Source organism: Chiloscyllium plagiosum, unplaced genomic scaffold (genome assembly GCF_037043375.1).
Source record: "Chiloscyllium plagiosum isolate Xiang-an unplaced genomic scaffold, Cpla_swu_hap1 HiC_scaffold_18, whole genome shotgun sequence".
Taxonomy (NCBI): domain Eukaryota; kingdom Metazoa; phylum Chordata; class Chondrichthyes; order Orectolobiformes; family Hemiscylliidae; genus Chiloscyllium; species Chiloscyllium plagiosum.
Window position 1 is genome coordinate 53,526,824 of NW_028270156.1, and position 18,182 is coordinate 53,545,005.

Below are 18,182 nucleotides of genomic sequence, written 5' to 3' on the forward strand. Positions count from 1 at the left end.
CATCCTCCCATCACACCAAACTAGCTGGATGTTGGAAAAACCCAACATGGAGACTAGAGGCAGCTCCTGCTGGATTCAGCTCACCACTTGCTCCAAGTGACCTCCATGTTGTACAGTGGCACCAATATCCAAGGGCATGCTTTTGTGGGCACTGGCCGCACACACCCTTGTCCATGGTCATTGGCATCCAATGTGAGCTAGCCTCTAATAATTCTAATGGCACAGCACTGATCCACTTTTAACCTCGGACTAAGCTGCCACGTATTTGTATCATAGTCTTCACTGATGGTCCTAGGGAAAGACAAAATCCCATCCCTGCACAAACCCATCCTGCAGAACCTCCTGCTCCCTGCCTGTAAAACAGGGCATCAACTTTCCCTTTTTTAACCATGTCTGCAGCAAATATCAGGAATGGTGCCTGAGCAGCTCCGGACTGATAGTGCTTGTCCGAGTGCACAGCAGACTATTAAAGATGGCCTGGTGCAAGGTATGATATTGAATTTTGATGTCAATATTGGGCAGCAATGTGGCTCAGTGGTTAGCTTTGCTGCCTCACAATGTCAGGGACTCAGGTTTGCTTCCACCCTCAGGCATCTGTCTGTGTGGAGTTTGTACATTCTCCCCATGTCTGCGTGGGTTTCCTCCAGGTGCTCCGGTTTCCTCCCACAGTCCAAAGATGTGCAGGTTAGGTGGATTGGCCATGCTTATGTGCCCATAGTATCCAGGGATTTGCAGGCTAGATGGATCAGCCAGGGGAAATAGAGGTCTATAGGAATAAGATAGGGGTATGGGTCTGCTTGGGCTGCTCTTTGGAGGGCCGCTGTGGACTCGATGGGTTCAGTGACCTGCCTCCACACTTTAATGATTCAATATTTCTACGAATTTGGGATATCCACTGCATGGCAATTTATTCTGGAAAGCATGTGGTGAAATGGGGGCGAAAATTGGACTTAAAGATTGCCGTAAGGGAGTGGTAGGGAGTTAATAAGATGCGTTGAGTAAGCTATGGCGAAAGAGTTCCTAGGCCTCACAGCAAAGAGCTCTCCAAAGAACTAGATGCCACATGGATGGAGGTGAACAAAGAATCATGTGTGACTCAGAAGCAGAATTGCTTGCAGTGATTTGCAGTTGTTTGCAGAGCAGCGGAATCAGATGTTGTGAAGATTAGCCCAAAGATTCAGAGCTGAATTGACACAACTGTTCACCAAACTAAAGAAAGCTGAAGACAGCACACCATGTAACTCCAGGTCCAGAAATAGAGCCAGTAAGTCTGTTTACACAGAGGAAAGTTCTTCATCCACTCCTGCCATGGGAAAACATGGAAATTAATTTGATGTTGAAAGTATGAAGTATTTCACCTGTGACAGAAGCAACAAGCTGGTGTTCAGGAAAGGCAATTACGATGAGTCTTTATTGTCCAAAACCTTCATTACATTATTTGGAAAGTTTATTTCTGCAGATTACCCTTTGGCAACCCTCTCACCCCCACCCCCCGGCACCAGAAATCTTCCACATATGACAGCAAGCATCCTGTGTCATGTGGACAAAACATGACACGAGAGTACAAGCCACATTGCAATGTAAATGGGAATCAGGGATTGCACTCAACAACAAGGGTGAATTCTCCCAGCTTACTGTCAAGTTCCTTGAGCATCTCAAGTCAGGGTTGATCCACAGAAGGCCAGAGCAAGTAAGGAGCTTCCAGCTTCTCACAACATGATTGACTTATAGAGTCGAAACTACGGTAAACTAAATCAGAAAATCCTTGGCCAACCTTGTTGTTGCCAATGAGATTATAGGCTACAAAAACACAATTCATGACATTGAGAGGAAATATTACAGAGGTCTTTTGAGAAAATCAAAGCGATGGTGACATTACCTGATACCTTAGCTGACTGTGACCCAGGGCTACTCATTATCATTCCTGCACTGACACCTTTTACATACCAAGGGCTGTACGATTCCAGATACAAGTAGATCAGAAGTGCAGACCACTCCTGCATCCTGTTCACTGACTTGCAACTGACTAGAAATATGCAGGGAGCTCCATGTGATTATGAGATCATTTTCTTGGTCTTCACATCAAGATAGAGACAAACCACAAACCCTTAGTGACCACTTTCAAATCTCATCAGCAAAACATGCCTGTATGAATGCAACATTTCTGACTAAGGATGATGAGGCAGAGATAGAAAGTGTTCAGGGAAAGCAGCCCTTTTTAAAAATAAAAATCTTTACATTGACAAGCACAACTCCACCAGCAACAGCTCAGCGACTGAATACAGAGATGCACAGAAATCTGACAAAGAATGAGCTGAGGCTGGTGAATGCTGTGTGAAAGGATAGCTAGAATACCACACAATCCCCTTCATAGATAGAACAATGTAAGGAGAGGCCTTTGGCAGGCTTTGCTGAAGCTGATCTATCACAATCCAGGGATAAACTTTATCTGTTTAAAAATAGATTCCACGGTCCTCTCTTCAGACTGGGAAAACCCACAGGATCTGCCAACAAAAAAACAACTGGGTCCCCTCCACCAGGAGTACCCTGGGATGCCTGGTCCTCAACATTTCATGTTGTCAGTGTTTAAATCACAAAGCGCATAGACCATGATATATGAATAATTATAATACACCAGCATCTGGACTGACTGTCATGGAGCCTGTGAAATCAGAGCAGCAGATTGCATCCAGTAACAGAACACATTATCTTTGAAGAAAAACAACAATGGGAATATGAAGCCTAGCTGTTAACTTACAGAAGAGTACTCCAGTAGCCAGAAATAATTAGGGGCGGCACGGTGGCACAGTGGTTAGCACTGCTGCCTCACAGCGCCAGAGACCCGGGTTCAATTCCCGCCTCAGGCGACTGACTGTGTGGAGTTTGCACGTTCTCCCCGTGTCTGCGTGGGTTTCCTCCGGGTGCTCCGGTTTCCTCCCACAGTCCAAAGATGTGCAGGGTCAGGTGAATTGGCCATACTAAATTGCCCGTAGTGTTAGGTAAGGGGTAAATATAGGGGTATGGGTGGGTTTCGCTTCGGCGGGTCGGTGTGGACTTGTTGGGCCGAAGGGCCTGTTTCCACACTGTAATCTAATCTAATCTAATTGGCAGACTTACTTATCGGCTCTGTCTATATTTTTGTCTTTATAATCACATCCCTGAAGATCTTCTCTCCTTCCAATAACTCTTTGGTTCCTACCTTAAAACCAACCTGATCTGCTTCAGTCCAACAACGTTTGAAAAGCCAAGTTTTCTGCTGCCTGATCATTTCTCGCAGAGCTACCCCACTTTCTCACTCAATCTTCACAGGTTTGGTGGTTTCTTGCATAATCTCTGTCCTTTCTCTCGGTTTCTCAGTTTAAAAACTCTGAGCCTCATTATTGCTTAAATATGCTGATTGCATCCAGCACTTAAAGTTCCACACTGTTTGTATATTTTGTTGCTTCACACACACTTTTTGCTTTTGGGTATAATGAGGAACATAAGAATATAACAACTAGGAGCAGGAGTAGGCCATCTGGCCCTTTGAGCCTGCTCCGCCATTCAATAAGATCATGGCTGATCTTTTCAAGGCCTCAGCTCCACTTACCCACCCTCACACCATAACCCTTAATTTCTTCATTATTCAAAAAAAAATCTTAGTTTTAAAAATATTTACTGACGTAGCGTCAACGACTTCACTGGGCAGGGAATTCCATAGATTCACAACCCTCTGGGTGAAGAAGTTCCTTCTCAATTCAGTCCTAAATCTGCTCCCCCTAGTTTTGAGCATATGCCCTGTTGTCCTAATTTCACCTGCCAGTGGAAACATCCTCTCAACGTCTATCTTATCTATTCCCTTCATATTTGTATATGTTTCTATAAGATCTCCCCCTTATTCTTCTAAATTCCAATGAATATAATCCCAGTCTACTCAGTCTCTCCTCATAAGCCAACTCCCTCAACTCTAGAATCAACCTAGTGAACCCCCTCTGCACCCCCTCTAGTGCCAGTACATCCTTTCTCAAGTAAGGAGACCAAAACTGCATGCAGTACTCCAGGTGTGGCCTCACCTGTACCCTATACAGGTAGAAACATAACCTCACTACTTTTAAACTCAACCCCTTTAGCAATGAAGGACAAAATCCCATTTGCCTTCCTAATTACCTATTGCACCTGCAGACCAACCTTCTGTGATTCATGTGATTCATTCAAGGACACCCAGGTTCTTCTGCACAGCAACATGCTGCAACTTTTTACCATTCAAGTAATAGTCCTTTTTACTGTTAATCCTTCCAAAATGGATGTCTTCACATTCATTAACATTGTATTCCATCTGCCAGACCTTTGCCCACTCACTTCAAGTATCTATATTCCTCTACAAAGTTTCACAGGAAGTGAAGGAAGGATAGACAGGCTGTTGCACAACCTTATATTTGTTCCTTAAATGGTGAATAAGTCCAGTCAGAGTTTCCTGCTCAGAGGCAGGGGCACTATCTACTGAGTCACCTGCTACTCTCACAATGATGACACTAACCTGTCAGTATGTTACGATAGAGAAAACAGTAACCTGAATAATATTGTGTTGAGCAGGTAATGTACCCCTCCGTCCCTGACCTCGCAATGTTCTGACTGCATTCCTGTACCTGAGAGTTCCTCCACTGACTGTGGACTTCATACTATCTAATCGCTTCAGTTTGGCCAGTTTCCGGCTCCATGTCTCCAACTCATTGATTCGTGTCTCGAGGTTATCAGTCAGCTTGCAAAGCTCCTTGACAGCACCCACGTTCTCCATGAAAATCCGTTCCTGCATGGAACAATGAGGATGACCAGAAGAAAGTTAAAACCATCAAGTAATACATCATAATGATTAATATGATATTGTAAAGTTAAATTCACGTGAAGAGAAGGATCGCATTTGCTCTTACCAATATATCATTTCTCTGTTTTCTACTTTATTCCTACAATTTGGAATGCTGGACTGTTTATTTCTTTATTTTCGAATTGTTTTTTCCTAAGAACTTGGACTGAAGAATCTGTACCTCAGTACCTTTGTACCTAAGATGGTGCCATAAGTGGTAAACTTTTCACTGTATTCATCTGGGTACACGTGACAATAAAACTAATTCAATTCAATTCAAATCCTGTCCCAATCTATATTATCTCAAGGAAGTATTCTGCACAAAATCACTTCTAAAGCTAAGTTAGGTAACCTCAGTACTTTTATGATTCAGCTCCATTTAGACTTGTTTCACACTGTTACTGATTCCATGGACTGTCAGTATCTAGAATCACATTTTTACATTAGTGTAAATACTAAAATAATTAATTGATATTCTGTGGTTTATGGGTGAAAATAAAATAAAGATGCTTCTTCATGTTTGTAACTGAGTCTTTACGTTTTCTTTCAGCGATTCACTGCAGCTGTAATTAGCTGAAAGCTGGGTAGCATTGGAAATGGTGCTATCTGAGACCAGAAACAATGCTGGATTCCCACTTATTTTTGACCCTGCCAGCAGGGGGCCACTTTACCTTATTAACCACCAGAAAGTTCTCAATGGTCTCTCCATTGGTACAGACCACATCCCCAGTCTCTTTCACAGCCTCGGGTAGAATTTCCTTCACTTCTTGTGCGATAACACCTGATGGGGAAATTAACTCACAAACATTAGGACAGAAGGAAAAAGCAATGCCAAAATTATGTCAGTATTAATATCAATATCTTCTATGGAAGGGCTGAGTGACATTGGGAATTGTGCTGGTATTTGCTAAACAGTTTCCCTCCAGTTACCCTCACCCAGAATCACAGAATTCTAACTGTAAAGGAGGAGGCCATTCAGCCCATCTTGTCCAAACAGGCTCTCTGACTGTGCAATGCACCTCGTGCCATTGTCCCAGTGTTCAATCCAGTCAGATTCAGGGCTGTTGTGTTCTATCACATAATCTGCTTTCCCTACCTGCCCCAATCATCCCCTGACTTTCCTCCTAGTATGAATACCGCGATCAGGTTCTGGATGCTGAAGCCTTAACTCCACTTTTCTGTTTGCCCCATAACCTTTGATGATCAAAAATGTACGTAACTCAGCCTTGAATATATTCAATGATCCATCCCTTATTGTTGTTTACAGAAGAAAATTCCACAGACTAACAACTGTCAGAAAAATGTCTCATCTCAGTCTTAAATGGGAGACCCCATAGTTTTTAATCTGTGAGCCCTATATCTAGATTTCTTCATGACAGAAAACATCTTCTCAGCATCTGCTCAAGCAAGCCCCCTCATTCCAGTATGTTTCAAATAAGAGCTTCTCTCAACCTTCTAAATTCCAATATGTACAAGCCCAACCTTCCTCAGAACAATCCTTTCAATCCAGGAATTAGTTGAGTGAACCTGCTCTGCATAACATACTTTCCTATCTTTCCTTTGTGCTATCTGCAAAATCAGCCACCACACATTTGGCACCCTTCATTCAAAGTCACTGTAAATAATTGAAGCACAGCACTGATCTGAAGACTGAAGTAAAGACACAGGTAGCTCAAGCAACTATGATGGTTAACCCACCAAGAAGGTGCAAATTTCTTTTTGATTTTCACATAAAAAGGTGGTGGTTTGGAGAGTGCCAATGATACATCAGTATATAAAGAAGAATAAACCGAAGCTGAAATTGCTTTACGACCAACGAAGAATTTTTCGAGCCTTGTCACTGTTAGAACATAGAAAAGTACAGCACAGAACAGGCCCTTTGGCCCACCATGTTGTGCCAAGATTTAATCCTAATGTAAAATATAGCAACTTAACCTACGCACCCCTCAACTCACTGCTATCCATGTGCATGTCCAGCAGTCGCTTAAATGTCCCCAATGACTTTGCTTCCACCACCATAGCAGGCAATGCATTCCATGCATTCACAACTCTCTGCGTAAAGAACCTACCTCTGACGTCTCCTTTCTACCTTCCTTCTAATATCTTCAAACTATGACTTCCCATACCAATTAATCCTGCCCTGGGGAAAAGTGTCTGGCTATTGACTCTGTCATTATTTTGTACACCTCAATCAGGTCTCCTCTCTTCCTCTTTCTCTCCAGAGAGAAAAGTCTGAGCTTATTCAACCTTTCTTCATAAGGCAAGCCCTTCAGTCCAGGCAGCATCCTGGTAAACCTTCTTTGCATCCTCTCCAAAGCCTCTGTATCTTTCCTGTAGTAGGACGACCAGAACTGGACACAATATTCCAAGTGTGATCTCACCAGGGACTTATAGAGCTGCAGCAAAACCAGCGGCTCTTAAACTCGATCCCCCTGTTAATGAAAGCCAAAACACCATATGCTTTCTTAACAATCCTATCCACTAGGGTGGCAACTTTGAAGGATCTATGTACTTGCACACCCAGATCCCTCTGTTCCTCCATACTGCCAAGAATCATGTCTTTAATCCTATATTCAGCATTCAAGTTCGACCTTCTAAAATGCATCACTTCACATTTATCCAGATTGAACTCCATCTGCCATTTCTCAGCCCAGTCCTGCATCCTGTCTATGTCGTGCTGTAGCCTGAAGTAGCTCTCTATACTATCGATGATACCTCCAACCTTTGTGTCATCTGCAAATTTACTAACCCACCCCTCAACCTCCTCATCCAAGTCATTTATAAAAACTACGAAGAGCAGAGACCCAAGAGCAGAGCCCTGTGGGACCCCACTCAACACTGACCTCCAGGCAGAATACTTTCCATCTACAGCCACTCAGCCTTCTGTCAGCCAGCCAATTCTGAATCCAGATAGCCAAATCTCCCTGTATCCCATACTTCCTGACTTTATGAATGAGCCTACCATGGGGAACCCTATCAAATGCCTTGCTGAAGTCCATACACACCACATCCACTGCTCGACCATTGTCGACCTGTCTTGACACCTCCTCAAAGAACTCAATAAGATTTGTGAGGCATGACCTGCCCCTCATAAAGCCATGCTGACTGCCTTGAATCACACTATGCTTTGCCAAACAGTCATAAATCCTATCCCTCAGAATTCTTTCCAAAACTTTGCTGACCACAGACATAAGACTGACTGGTCTGTAATTGCCAGGGATTTCCCTATTTCCCTTCTTGAAAAGAGGAACAACATTCGCCTCCTTCCAATCCTCTGGTACGGCTCCTGTGGAGAGTGAGGAGGTAAATATCCTGGCCAGCGGCTTAGAAACCACCTTTCTCGCTTCCCAGAGCAGCCTAGGATAAATCTGGTCTAGCCCTGGGGACTTATCAATCTTAATGTTTTCCAAAATTTCTAGCACATCAACTTCATCAATCTTGAACCGGTCAAGACTGTACCCAGCTCCTCTAAGTTTTCATTTACAAAAGTTCCCTTTCCTTAGTGAAAACCAAAGCAAAAAACTCATTTAGGGATTCCCCTATCTGCTCGATCTCCACACACAAGTTCCCTCCGCTATCCCTGATTGGTCCTACCTTCTCCCTGATCATTCTCGTATTCCTCATGTATGAGTAAAATGCCTTTGGGTTCTCCCGAATCCTTCTTGCCAAACCTTTTTCATGACCCCTCCTGGCTCTCCTTAGTCCATTTCTGAGCTCCTTTCCAGCAAGCCTGTAATCCTCTAAAGCTGTGCTAGATCCCTGCTTCCTCTACCTTGCGTAGTTAAAAATCACACAACACCAAGTTATAGTGTTGTGTGATTTTTAACTTTTAACACCCCAGTCCAACACCGGCATCTCCAAATCATACCTTACGTAAGCTGCCTTCTTCCTTTTGACAAGAATTTCCTCTGTTCTCGTCATCCAAGATTCCTTAATCTTACCCCTTCTTACCTGCCTCAGAGGAACAAATCTGTGCAACACTCACAACAATTGCTCCATAAATAGTCTCCACATGTCTGCTGTGCCCTTTTTGTGGAACAATTGCTCCTAGTCTGTACTTCCCAACTCCTGTCTGATAGTGTCATAATTTCCTTTTCCCCAATTAAATGTCTTCCCTCGGTAACTGCTACTTTCACTCTCCAAGGCTATGCTAAATGTGAGGCAGTTGTGATCACTTTCACCAAAGTGCTCTCCCACCCCGAAATCTGACACCTGTCCTGGCTCGTTGCCGAGCACAAAATCCAAAATGGCCTCTCCCCTCGTCGGGATGTCTACATACTGAGTAAAGAAACCCTCCTGAATATACCTGACAAAAACGGCTCCATCCAAACCATCTGCACTTAAGAGTCGACATTGGGAAAGTTGAAATCACCCATAACAACAACCCTGCTACTTTTGCATTTTTCCAGAATCTGCCCGCCTATGAGATCTTCAATCTCTCTACTGCTATTAAGTGGTCTGTAGAAAATCCCTAATGCGGTGTCTGTTCCCTTGCTGTTCCTAACTTCCACCCATACTGACCCAGTATGTTGTAAGAACAATCTCCATGGAGCAAACAGCAATGTATAGATGATCAGGCCAATTTCGATGTTAGTCAAGGTTTAACTAATTTTACTAAACTTACTTTGCGATTTATTTTTTTTCTGTCCTGGGAATTTTCAACACCAAGGTACTTCAACAAGATCAGTTCTCAAATGCTGAATAACAGCAGAGGGTTTTTTTAACTTTCCTCATGAAGTCAGTATGTTGACACAAGGGAGTAGGCCTTGTAGCTTTTCTCTGCACTGCTTCCAGCACTTCCATGTTGCAGTGACCAGAGGTGGATACAGTACAGATAATTCAAACTGAGGTATTAGAGAATCATGAACACTTATGCATTGTATAAAATATAAAAATGTTTGATGCAAGTCCAGAAATCGGGGAGGGACAGTAATATACTGGAATTAATTAAAATTGAGAGGAGGTATTAGCAGCTTTAACAGGCCTGTTAGATCAGATGAAATGTGAGGTGATGCACTTTGCTGGAGGTTGGCTAACGTGGTGCCACTGTTTAAGAAAGGTGGTAAGGACAAGCCAGGGAACTATAGACCAGTGAGCCTGACGTCAGTGGTGGGCAAGTTATTGGAGGGAATTCTGAGGGACAGGATATACATGCATTTGAAAAGGCAAGGACTGATTAGGGATAGTCAACATGGCTTTGTGTGTGTGGGGAATCATGTCTCACAAACTTGATTGAGTTTTTTTGAAGAAGTAACAAAGAGGATTGATGAAGGCAGAGTGGTAGACGTGATCTGCATGGACTTCAGTAAGGCATTCAACAAGGTTCCCCATGGAAGACTGGCTAGCAAGGTTAGATCTCATGGATAACAGGAAGAACTAGCCATTTGGATACAGAACTAGCTTAAAGGTAGAAGACAGAGAGTGGTGGTGGAGGGTTGTTTTTCAGACTGGAGGCCTGTGACCAGTGGAGTGTCACAAGGATCGGTGCTAGGTCCACTCCTTTTCATCATTTATATAAATGATTTGAATGTGAGCACAGTAGGTACAGTTAATAAGTTTGCAAATGACACCAAAATTGGAGGTGTAGTGGACAATGAAGAAGGTTACCTCAGATTACAATGGAATCTTGATCAAATGGGCCAATGGGATGAGGAATGTCAAATGGAATTTAACTTAGATAATTGCAAGGTGCTGCATTTTGGGAAAGCAAATCTTAGCAGGACTTATACACTTAATGGTAAGTTCCTAGGGAGTGTTGCTGAACAAAGAGATCTTGGAGTGCAGTTTCAAAGCTCCTTGAAAGTGGAGTCACAGGTAGATATGATAGTGAAGAAGGCATTTGGTATGCTTTCCTTTATTGGTCAGAGTATTGAGTACAGGAGTTGGGAGGTCATGTTGCGGCTGTACAGGACATTGGTTAGGCCACTTTTGGAATATTGCATACAATTCTGGTCCTCTTCCTATCGGAAGGATGTTGTTAAATTTGAAAGGGTTCAGAAAAGATTTATAAGGATGCCGTCAGGGTTGGAGGATTTGAGCTATAGGGGGAGTTTGAATAGGTTGGGGTTGTTTTCCCTGCAATGTTGGAGGCTGAGGGGTGACCTTATAGAGATTTATAAAATCATGAGGGGCATGGATAGAGTTAATAGGCAAAGTCTTTTCCCTGGGGTGGGGGAGTCCAGAACTAGAGGTTTAGTGTGAGAAAGGAAAGATATAAAAGAGACCTAAGGGGCAACCTTTTCATGCAAGGGTGGAATGAGCTGCCAGAGGAAATGGGGGGGTGCAGGCTAGTGCAATTGCAACATTTAAAAGGCATCTGGATGGGTATATGAATAGAAAGGGTTTAGAGGGATATGGGCCAGGTGCTGGCAGGTGTGACTAGATTAAGTTGAGACGTCTGGTCGGCATGGACAAGTTGGACTGTAAGTCAAATGAGGACTAGAAATCATCCTGATGCAAACTAATGGAGATTTCTGAACAATGTACTGAGACATGATGTAGTAGAACTTTCTTTCCACAGGTCCTAGTGCCATAAGATCTGACATCACCAATGAGGCACTCTAGCCATACAGCTAATGATTGTTTATCCTCCACTTTTCCTTTACATTTGCTTAGTTATGGTGACAATCACATACATGTTCACATAATATTCCTATAGGGGTGATTAGCAGTGGAAACCTTAACTACTTATCCCTTTGTCACTGAAGCAATGGATACTCCATTTGAGATCAACTAACTCAGAACAGACTAAGGAATTAACCTCAAACCTGCTCAATTTGTAAAGCTCAGAAGATTCTGCTTTTATCCTCAAAGGTTCCCCACCATTTCCTAGACTGGATGATATGCTCCCTATTGTCAGTCAGTAACTCGTGACTAAGAGAGAAGTTCTGGGGTCATTTGACTGCCCAGTTCAATATGTTAAGCCAAGAACTGTAATTCCATGAGGAATCGTGGAATGCATAATGCATTACTGCTCTCCCACTTCCCAATCTGGTGGTGCTTACCTGTCTCAGGCGCATTCTCTATGCCAGCTGTGGCAGCAAACTCAGGTTTGTATTGGTACTGGACCAGCCGCATCTGGGTTATCCTCCTCAGCTGCTCTGTGGTGTCTACCTGCATTGGCAGAAAATCACCATTGGAACCAAAACCAAGTATATTCGATGAAATTCTCAAAATTCAATTTGTGTCTCTCTCTGCATCTGACAACATTTGAGAACTAATTAATTTGAGACCTGATGGTGTAAAGGGATAGCCTTGTGCATCTGGAAACTGGATCAAAAAGGATAAAAGAACACCAAAACTGGTGTAAATGCATCGAAGGTCCATCAGCAATGTTCCCTCTTAGCAGTATGGCTGTAGAGCAACCTGGAACATACTATGCAGTACAATAACAAGATGCGAACATAAGCAGCATGTTGGAACCTTGAATTTATTGCACAATGCAATAAACTGGTTTTGGACAATTCAAAAATATAGACAGCACATTATTCACTGGTGTCCATAAAAAGACACACTAATAGCTGAAGTAGAACCTTCCATGTGGGCAAGACTGCTCTTCCCCTTACAATTCTCGATGCAATTTGTTTTCAATGCATTCTGGGAGTGTGGGTGCCACTATCCAGCTTGGCATTTATTGCCCATCCATTGTCAACATTGAGAAGATAATGGGCCTTCTTTTTGAACCATTATAACCTGTGTAATGACGGTAATTCCACAGAGCTTTCAGGTGGGAAGCTGCAGGATTTTGCTCAAGCAACAAAGATGGAACATAGCAACATGAGAAATGAGCTTGAATAGGTCATACAAACCTTGGAGTCTGCTCTGCTAGTTGGTAAGATCCTGACTGAGGTGTTACATTACCTCCACTTTAACACCTTGATTACATTTCACTTGATTTCCTTAGGATCAAAAATCTTTTGATCTCAGTCATGAACGTATTCCTCAATTTAGCCTTCATAGTTCACTAAGTTAGAATATTCCAAAAATGTGGATTTCTGTGAGTGGAGATTTCTCTTCAGCCTCCCAGCATTTATACTGTCAAGACTTTTGATGATTTTACGGATTTCAATTAGATCACCTCTCACTCTTTCGATCACTCTGGAATATATGCCCTTCGACTACTGATTCTCTCCTCATTGGACAATTTCTCACATACCAGGAATTATTCTAGTGAACAGTTGCACTCTCTCTAAGGCAAGAAAAGTAGATCAAACAGTATCATTGCTGTAATCTCATCAAGCTATGTACAGTTCGTTCTGCTATAATGTGCGTTTTTTTAACGCAAATTCCTTGTAATGCGATTGACGAATTGGGGACACTGTTTCCAAAGTGTGAACTTTAAAATGTGTGTTGGCCGTAACACGATTACATCACCGGCTCTTTAAACGCTGTTTCTAAAGTGAGATTTTCCTATAATGCAAGGTTGCACAAGAATGTAACCATTGTGTTATAGAAAAGCTACCTATGATTCTAGGAAGACTTCTTGGCCCTGAAGCTCCAATTCAGTTGTAATAAACTAACATACCATTTCCTTTCCCAATTTCTTGCTATTAACTTTCTATGCTTCATGTTCAAGGACATCCGGATTCTTCTGAATGCCTGCAATGTGAACTTTTCACTGTACTCATGTGAATACATGTGCCGATAAAGCTAATACTAATTCCAATTTTAAGAATGGTTCCCCGTCTCCCAGATTAACCTTACGTCCACCCAAGTGGATAACTTCATATTTCTACATATTTGATTTTCCATCTGCTAAATTCTTGCCCGCTCACTTTTATCCATTTGCAGCCTCTTCACATCATCCCCATCATTGAGGGTTCTACTTGATACCATCAGGAAACCCATTCCCTGTTCTAATTTATTGATACAGATTGTAAATAGCTGAGGCACCAGCACTGATCCTTATGGCAGCCTTAACGCTTCGCAACCTGAAAATAATCCATTTATTCTCAGACTCTGTTTTAAACAATCTATTTTATTATATTGCTTTAATCCTATTAGCATGAATTTTGTGTAACAATCTCTTGTGTGACACAAGATCAAAAGTTTTCTAAAAATCAAATTATACTACATCCAGTGGATTCCCTCATCCGCACATTCTCACTCTCAACAAACTCGAAAAAAAATTGTCAAACACATTTCCTTTTCATAAATTAGTGTTGATTTTGACTATCCAATCTGTACAGCACTCAACTTTCTATTAATTGGCAATATTAAAAATCATACAACACCAGGTTATCGTCCAATAGGTTTAATTGGAAGGACTAGCTTTCAGAGCGCTGCTCCTTCATCAGGTGGTTGTGGAGAATAACCACATATGAAGGAACAGTGCTCTGAAAGCTAGTACCTCCAAATAAATCTGTTGGACTATAACCTGGTGTTGTGTGATTTTTAACATTGTCCACCTCAGTCTAACAGCGCCGCCTCCAGGTTAATTGGCAATGTCACTCTGAAAAGCCAAATGGTAGAAAGGAAAATGTTAGATGAGCCCAATGAAGTCGTCTTCTGCATTTGGCATGAGATAGATTTACGAAGCAATAGAATCATGGGGATTGATTTTTAATTTGGGGATCTGACATCTGGATAATTTCTAGCTCCTGACCCAATGTCGCCTTTATGTCACCTACACATTATTTTCGAATGTGTGTCCTAATTGGATTGAGGGGGAACATAGAAATCAGTTAATGATGAGGAGTTGCCTGCAGAATGACAGCAGCAAAGGCAAATTGCAGCCATAATGGGGCTTAGTGTTGCCTTGCTAAAGGAATACAATAGTTTCTACACTCATACAAGGACTGAATGGCCAAACAAAAGGTAATGTGCTTGATATAGAACTAGGCGCTCTAGGTGTCCAAACCTTTCAGTATATAAAAACGTAGCACTTTCGGGTTGGACCGAAATGTCTGTTTCCATGTTGTACATCTCTATGACTCTATAACTAGTCAACTCAGACTAGCCCATTATTCTTTCACTGTAACCATACAAACTTTTGTTTTAGCTATAATTTGAATTCCAATTGAAATTCATTGGTGAATTTGCTTCTATTGCCCTTTAAGGCCGTGCATTCAAACCAGAATAACCTAAGTAAAATAATACTGTTGATGTCAGCCCCTTAGTCAGTTCGAGTCAATGTACACTTGAAGCTTGGGCTTTTTGAAGTGGACCCATAAATACTCCTGGAGTTAGAGTAAAGGGAGTTTAATTCTCAATCTAACCATCTAAATAAAAAAAAACAAATTGGGAATTCCATATGAAGGTGCCACAGAGGTGGCTGGAATGCTAATTAAGTCTGTTCTCAGGTATATACGTTTCATTTACAAAACTGGCAAAATGTTTCATTTGTGTGATGATGCTTATTACTGGTTGCAATGAAATGTAAGCCTGAGACATGAATCTAATCTTCCCTTAAGATGCTCAGTGTTTCTGTCATTTTCCACTTTAAAGCAGGTTTCTAGCATCTGCAATATTTTACTGTGTTGGGTATTCTAAATCTATGGAGGGAAACATCTCCATGAAATAATAGAGTCATAGAGATGTACAGCATGGAAACAGACCTTTCGGTCCAACCCGTCCACGCCGACCAGATATCCCAACCCAATCTAGTCCCACCTGCCAGCACTTGGCCCATATCCCTCCAAACCCTTCCTATTCATATACCCAACCAAATGCCTCTTAAATGTTGCAATTGTACCAGCCTCCACCACATCCTCTGGCAGCTCATTCCATACACGTACCACCCTTGATGTGAAAAAGTTACCCCTTAGGTCTCTTTTATATCTTTCCCCTCTCACCCTAAACCTATGCCCTCTAGTTCTGGACTCCCTGATCCCAAGGAAAAGATTTTGTCTATTTATCCTATCCATGCCCCTCAATTTTGTAAACCTCTATAAGGTCACCCCTCAGCCTCCGACACTCCAGGGAAAACAGTCCCAGCCTGTTCAGCCTCTCCCTGTAGCTCAGATCCTCCAACCCTGGCAACATCCTTGTAAATCTTTTCTGAACCCTTTCAAGTTTCACAACATCTTTCCGATAGGAAGGAGACCAGAATTGCACGCAATATTCCAACAGTGGCCTGACCAATGTCCTGTACAGCCACAACATGACCTCCCAACTCCTGTACTCAATACTCTGACCAATAAAGGAAAGCATACCAAAGGCCTTCTTCACTATCCTATCTACCTGCGACTCCACGTTCAAAGAGCTATGAACCTGCACTCCAAGGTCTCTTTGTTTAGCAACACTCCCTAGGACCTTACCATTAAGTGTATAAGTCCTGCTAAGATTTGCTTTCCCAAAATGCAGCACCTCACATTTATCTGAATTAAACTCCATCTGCCACTTCTCAGCCCATTGGCCCACCTGGTCAAGATCCTGTTGTAATCTGAGGTAACCCTTTTCGCTGTCCACTACACCTCCAATTTTGGTGTCATCTGAAAACTTACTAACTGTACCTCTTAAGCTCGCATCCAAATCATTTATGGAAATGACAAAAAGTAGAGGGCCCAGCACCGATCCTTGTGGCACTCCACTGGTCACAGGCCTCCAGTCTGAAAAACAACCCTCCACCACCACCCTCTGTCTTCTACCTTTGAGCCAGTTCTGTATCCAAATGGCTAGTTCTCCCTGTATTCCATGAGATCTAACCTTGCTAATCAGTCTCCCATGGGGAACCTTGTCGAACGCCTTACTGAAGTCCATATAGATCACATCTACTGCTCTGCCCTCAATCTTCTTTGTTACTTCTTCAAAAAACTCAATCAAGTCTGTGAGACATGGTTTCCCACAAATAATGAGACAGACTTCTTCGGTGATCACTCTCCTCATGAATAAATAGTCTATGTTCACCTTGCAGTCAGCCTATTAATTAGTGACAGAGTTAGAGTTGTTGTGGTACAACGATAGTGTCTCTTCCTCTGAGCCAGAAAGCCTGGTTTCAAGTCCCACCTGCTCCACAGGTGTGTATAGCATCTCTGAATAGGCTGCTTAGAAAAATAACTAAATTAGTAGCAATCCAACCTGCTGAACAGAGAAAGGTTTGATCAAGTGCACTGGGACATACAACTTGAAGTTAATTGGCTGTAATCTGAGGAATGATAGGCATCCCTGTCAGTTAGACAGACAGAGAGGGCATGAGGTGGTTGGGCCTCCATAAACTACTACAGCCAGAATGGAGATTAAACCTACACCCTGTGTAATTCTACACCACATACTAGCCACATGGCCAACTGAGCTAACTGACCCCTAGTGCAACTTGACAGAAGTCAATTTTTTGTTTCCTTCAGGATTAAGAAACTTGGTTAACTGTATCTTTATTTAAAGAAGGTTTTGTGGTAAAATGGGTGGCATCCCTTCTTCTGAACCAAAAACACTGGGTTCAAGTCCTGCCCCAGAAATTGATGACCAAGGAAGGTGCATTTATGAGGCAACAAAATACATTGAGCAACAACTTCCAACATATGCCAAGAGAGAGAGGTGGGAGGTGGGAGGTGGTGAGAGTGGGAGAGAGACCCAGTCAGCTGTATTGATGGAAAGAACGGTGGAGACTCTACCCTCACCAGCCAGAGCTCAGACAAGAACATACATGTAAAAGTATAACAGTCCACCACCATCATTTAAAAAAATAGAAATTCTCTTGGAATTGTAGCCCAATATGCCCCATTTATCACAACATTAATCAGTGACTGGCACAGTCCACTCACCTCCTGGATGTTCTCCTTTGCCCGCATGTCTGATGGGTGCATTAACGAGCCCATGACTTTGACATTGCCATGGACAACCAGGGCTTCATCAGGACGGTCTGTGTTAATGCCGACACGGCCATGGTGGAACACAGTGTCAGGAAGCTGTCCACGCTGCCACAAAACATCCGTGTCACTCTCAAACTGTCCAGGGTTTGAAGCCTGTGGGGAACATAAAATTTTAATGAACCTGGGCTCTGTTCACCAGCTAACTTCAAAGCAGCACTCAGAATCTTTATTTAAAGCTATTTATTTTTGCCCTTGTCTAACTATCACTTTAGATCTCATGCTTTAGAAGCACCAGTTAAAAATCAGCTGCCTCTACAAGGCAGGTAAATTATACAGTTAACTGTCGAGATTTTATGATGCTGTAGTGTTGCTCCTACCACCAGGCTGAAGGATCCATATTCAAATTCCATTGCCACAGAGGTGTGTCTTAACATGTTCAAACAGGTTGGTCGAAACTACTTATGATTAACCATCCTGACAGAGTCTGCTGGGCAGCTAGATTGTCAATCTTTGCTCTGTCTGCTGCCATTACCTCAGGAATTATTTGGGCCGTTACAATTAGCTTCAACTCCCCATTATTCTCGCTGCCACTC

General features: G+C 42.5%; 1 protein-coding gene across 10 annotated transcripts in view; it reads right to left on the minus strand.

The window, feature by feature from the left end:
* myrf (myelin regulatory factor) overlaps positions 1-18,182 on the minus strand; it is a 233,421-nt gene that overhangs the window by 30,098 nt on the left and 185,141 nt on the right. For all 10 annotated transcript variants that reach the window (XM_087996624.1, XM_087996625.1, XM_043706035.2 and 7 more), the window contains 4 exons: positions 17,542-17,742; positions 11,845-11,953; positions 5,512-5,621; positions 4,626-4,786 (listed from right to left, as the gene is read on the minus strand). In XM_087996624.1, the coding sequence (XP_087852750.1) occupies positions 4,626-4,786; positions 5,512-5,621; positions 11,845-11,953; positions 17,542-17,742 (581 nt within the window). The remainder of the gene's footprint in view (positions 1-4,625; positions 4,787-5,511; positions 5,622-11,844; positions 11,954-17,541; positions 17,743-18,182) is intronic.